Here is a 5,299-nt window from a genome sequence, read left to right on the forward strand (position 1 = left end):
TCATGTTAAAATTTAAACGAACTTCATAAATAAACAACAATTAAATTTAGTTTAAAATCACTGCCCATGACAGTTCTGTGGCTAGGGTTCTCACATTTCTAGATCAGGCCTTGTCTATGCTCCAATAAACTCAACATTGTTCCCTTCAAATATTTTTGATTTATTCATTAATCCAGGTTGAACCTGACCTCGTCCTAAGAGAGTTCGACTGTTTAATAAAAGAAATAAATTATGTGATTTCTGAGCACAAATCTGTTGTATTTCATAAGATATTAAGTTATTCTGGTGAGAAGAGAAAATTTGTTTTAGTTGCATAGTTAAAAAAAGTGATAGATGTGTATTGTTAGAAAAGGAGACATCGTTGCTAGTTTTAGAAAGCACTGTTTTTTTTTACTTTTTACAGGTCTGCAAATGGTGGTTCTTCTTTTAAACACAAATAATAAATCGTGTAACAAATACACTAATAAAGGAAATACTACTCAAGAAAGTCTCAAAACACAGTGATCATGTTGTGAACCAAATGGATTCAAAACACACCAAAAACTGTAACCCGGAAGTATAGGCTGTCAAAAGCTTTTAGCACTTTCTAGTGTAAATTTTGTTCCAACTTTCATCCGTGAGCATGCGTAAAGCCTCCCTGGTCACATGTGTGCGTATGATCAATCTTCTTCTTCTTGTAAGTGCAAATACGTAATTATTATTCATAGTTGCGTGGTAAGCGCAGAGGTATATTTTGTCATTATAATGAGTCATTCAGTTTAGGACTAAAGTACTTTTTTATACTTGAAGTAGGCAGTTACAAGCGTCCTTGAGAAAGAAAAATAAATAAAGAAACAAAACTAACAAAAGACAGACGGAAATTCATGAAATCAAATCCAACAAAAATATTGAGTCAAGCGAAACTGTTTAAGTTGATGTGAGAAGTTATTTTGAAATATAATAAAAATTGAAAGCGAAAAAATATTTGTGAATAATAAGATAGTAGAAGTAAACAGAGATCTTAATTTATTGTAAGTTTCGTATTAATTTTTTTTTGTTTTGTTGTTGAGGTAAATAGAAATGACAGCAGTAGATCCAGCATTTGAAGGCGTTGGTCAGCAAGCAGGAATAGACATATGGAGAATTGAAGTAAGATTTTATTTTATAATTAAAATTAATATCGTCTGCTTAGCGTTGTTCTGCTCAAAATAAGTTGTTTTAATATACTGTTTTGTATTAAATTTTGATATCAATGCATTAATTGAGCAGATAAGTGGAAGTAATCGTTAAAATTTTAGAATGAAAGTTGTTGCATTTTATTGTTTTTTTTTTCAAGTGAGTGAACTTTGGTTATGGTAATTGTGGAATAAATCTGTCTTGATTAGAGCAGTTTTGTTCAAACAATGCGTATTATGCAGTGGTTGTAAAAAATTGCCTAATTGTTATTGACGCCGCTGACGCTTAATTGTGGTACTACGTACTACTTGTAGTCAGCAGTGTTTTCATCATAGAAAAAAAAATGGTTGAGAATTTCTCACCCTTTCTCAAACACAGGGTGAGATTTCAAAAAGTTAAGTGAGATTTCTAAAAACTAAAAAAGCATAAAAACTCTTGAAAAAAAAATCATTTCTTTAATTATAATAAATTTTTAGCGTCTTCTATTTTTTAAAGTGTTGAATATTTTTGGTGCATCCTCATAGAAGATTTTGCCTTTACAAGGTATTTGTCCATCTTACATAAGTGCATAAAAAATTTAAACGTCTTGCATGAAGAAATCTTATCTACGGTAAACACGTGGTTACAGAGAAATGTATTCTGAAAGGGGTTCCGTGGTTGTGTTCTGTTGTTCGAAAAGGTTCTGAACAATACTGGTAAATAGGGAAGCTAGATAGTGGGGCAGATGTTGAAAATAATGAAAGATCCAGGAAGAACAGTGAAACGGATTTCATTCTAAATGGCGTAATTCAAAGCTTTTTCCAAAATGCGAGAAATTCGCGAATTTATTGCGGTAAAAATTTTTGTAATGCGAGAAAAAAAAAATATGCGAGATTCTCGCGCTGTAGTGAAAACGCTGATCAGTGTCTAATATAGGTTATCGAGTGATTTGTCGCTCCAACTACTATTTCCAAGGGGCCAAATAGATTTTAAACTTGCAAATTTAAAACAAAAAAAAACGTGTAGATGTTTGCCCTGGGGTGGCTACGAGTTATACCTTTCGAGTTGGTCCTTTTCTGTGGTGTTTTTTTTAGTTTATCATGGGCTACTGCCCAGAAGTTTCCAATACTTGGCAATAATTCTGCCCCAGATCACAATATGGAAATCTCCCTTGTTATCGTTTTGTTGATAATAGTTTGTACTAAGTTCCCATTATTAAAACTCTTTAATTTACTGTTAAAATTAGCTTTCCTTGGATATAAAATTGCCGTACTACTAATATGTATCTGTTTCTAATTTTTAAACTTATGTAAAAAATATATGTATATATATTTAGAATTTTTATCTGAATTAAAGAATATTATGTATTTTTCATGAAATTTTTGTATATTTAGTGAATTAAACTTATGTATTTTTCCATGAATTGATTTCGCTAATATTCCAGTTTTTTAAATTCTCTATCACTAATTCATTTTCATTACAAAACTGTTTGTACAATGATTCACCTACTTTTTTTAGGTAATTCAGTAATTCTTAATTAGATTTTTGAGGTTTGTTTTGCATTGAAAACACCATCCATTATGTAATTTAAAAGAAAATTTTTTTTATGTGTTATGAAAGTCAGTTATGAACACGGTGTTAAATCGATTAAAAAAGTTAATAAGCATTAAAAGAATTCCTTGGAAAAAAGGACTTTCAAAGTTTATGCAAGCTAATTCATTATTCACATATAATAATTTTTTGTTATAATTTCTCCTTCATAAAAAATTTAGACACATTGGTATTCTTTTTCTTCAACATTAAGTTTGATGGCTTAATTGTCAATCTTCATTCACCTATTTGTAATGGGCAATGTGATTACATTGAATAACAGTTAAAACTCATTTTCAGTGTAGAAAAGGTTCTATAGGTGAATTTAATTGATGGAAAGAAAGTTAATATGTGAAGTAAAATTTCGATAATTGGAATGCAGTTTCTCAGAAGATATAAATTTGGAATGTGCAGTGTGTCAAACTAAATTAATTTGAAATATAATAGTAAACTCATCTTTTAGGTGCAAACAGTATGCATATATTTAATGCACAGACCGTTAATCATTTGGATTCCTATAGTGTTAAATTAATTTGAATAATTAGTACTGCATCTAAATCACCAGTTTATCAAATCATTTTCATTCAGTCTCATTCTTCAGTGAAATATTTATCTGACTCATTGGCACCAAGTTTCAAACAAGAATCTAAGGAATGGTTAATGTGAAAACAATTGCGAACTCAGACGATTTGGGCGTTTACTTTCCCAAATCAGTTTTTTCTGAACAGAGCATAGAATTTGAAAATAGTATCGACTGAATAATTTTATAAATTTTTATTATTCATGGTGCGTATCATTTTTAAAAAAATGCTTTATGGTACTTAGTTTCGATTTTCGTTTTTTAAAAGCCCTTAAAGGTGCTTTTTTCATTGGGTGTTTTTAAAAAGTGTTTAATTTTCCATTTTCGAAAATGAAATTTTTTCTTTACCCTGTCAATTTTTGCCAGGTATTATGCAAAATCGTCCTTTTCACATTGTTCTATTCAATGTTTTCACAATTCATTCAACCGCAATCCATATCGGCGTATAGTCGGTTCGTAGCCTATGAAAGTGCCCATCATTTTACTTGTTTGATGAAATACTCGAGAGTTCGAACGTAGGTCTGAGCTGGGTTCGGTGAGATAATCGTCGTGCTTCATTTTCGACCCTTCCGATATCGAACCGAAAAATCTCTTAATGTTTTTATAATGGCTGATAAAATCAAGAAAAAAATTCCTCTTCAGAAACTAGTTATTTTATCACGATCGTGTAAAGCAGGGGTGTCAAACTAGCGGGCCGCATACGGCCCGAGATGAGAATTTTTGTGGCCCAGTCAATATATCAGAAGCAAAGTAAAAATAAAATAGAAATGTGATTTAGAAATGAAACCAGCATATAAAATTATAATATACTTTATTTATAAACTATACGGATCATTTTAAATTGTATGCACGAAAATGTAAAATTCTAATTGGCTGAAATGGAGTCCGTTTCACATTAAGCTATCAATTAAATAGTACATAATCAGGTTTGTCCTACTATAGCGAGATAAGTTGGTTATCTTGCTCCAAGGTTCTCAAACAATTCTGGGATTTGAAAGAAAAAATATGTAAGTTTTTACAAATTATAAATCAAGATACAAGCTTGTTCTCCCATCAAATATGGTTGCAAGATTTATCTTTTATGGTTGATGTAACCAAGCACTTATCTGATTTAAATTTATTGTTACAAGGCGAAGATCAGATCATTACGAACAAGTTTGATATAATTAAAGCATTCATATGTAAACTATTTCTTTGGGAAAGGCAACTGAAAAATGAAGATTTAACGCACTTCCCAGTGCAACTAGAACAAATCTAGTTTAGATGATACTGCATTGTATCAAAAATACGCAGAAAAAAATTTCAAATCTTGGAACAGAATTTGAAACAAGATTTAAAGGTTTGAATTCTTTGGAAGACAGATTTTGTTTGTCTTTTTCGATTTTCTCAATAAATATAGACTCAGTACCCAGTTACATGCAAATGGAAGTGATTGAGATTCAGTGCGACTCAAATTTGAAGGCAAAACTCATTGAAGTGAGTGTGCCTGAATTTCACGAATATTTACCGGCAAGGTTTGAAAATACTCGAAAATTCGCATATGAAATTATTTCCATGTTTGGAAGTACTTATCAGTGAGAGCAATTATTTTCTGTTATGAATGGAAATAAATCTCCTGTCCGAAACCGTATTAATAACGCTCACGTTGGGTCAATTTTGAAAGTAGTCTCGGCCAATTAAATTTCTCCCGAAATAGAAAAGATAGTAGCAGAGAAGAGATGTCAAGTATCAGGACGTAAACAATAATTTAACTTTATATATGTTTATTACAATTCAAAATAAAAATATTTGTTTCTATGAACATTGATTTTTTTTTTGCGGCCCACCTAAAGTTAAGCATTGCTCATTTGGCCCAAGTTAGCTTTTCCGTTTGACACCCCTGTTCTAAACAGACCCCTGGTTATTAGCACTCTTTAAGTTTTATTTAATATTTTTAAAAACTTCACTGTAAATATTAAGATTTATATCTGACAACACATAATCTCTCTCTCTTTT

The 5,299-nt window shown here is 30.8% G+C and overlaps 1 protein-coding gene across 4 annotated transcripts in view; it reads left to right on the top strand.

Annotated features, from left to right (window-relative positions):
- The first annotated feature begins 663 nt into the window (after positions 1 to 663).
- LOC107456818 (Gelsolin) overlaps positions 664 to 5,299 on the top strand; it is a 74,630-nt gene continuing 69,994 nt past the window's right edge. For 2 of the 4 annotated variants that reach the window (XM_043054553.2, XM_071179358.1), the window contains exon 1: positions 664 to 1,128. In XM_043054553.2, coding sequence (XP_042910487.1) covers positions 1,060 to 1,128 — 69 coding nt within the window. In that variant the 5' untranslated portion in view covers positions 664 to 1,059. The remainder of the gene's footprint in view (positions 1,129 to 5,299) is intronic. The other 2 variants (XM_043054551.2, XM_043054552.2) reach the window with 1 other exon arrangement.

This window comes from Parasteatoda tepidariorum, chromosome 4 (assembly GCF_043381705.1).
Source record: "Parasteatoda tepidariorum isolate YZ-2023 chromosome 4, CAS_Ptep_4.0, whole genome shotgun sequence".
Lineage (NCBI taxonomy): Eukaryota > Metazoa > Arthropoda > Arachnida > Araneae > Theridiidae > Parasteatoda > Parasteatoda tepidariorum.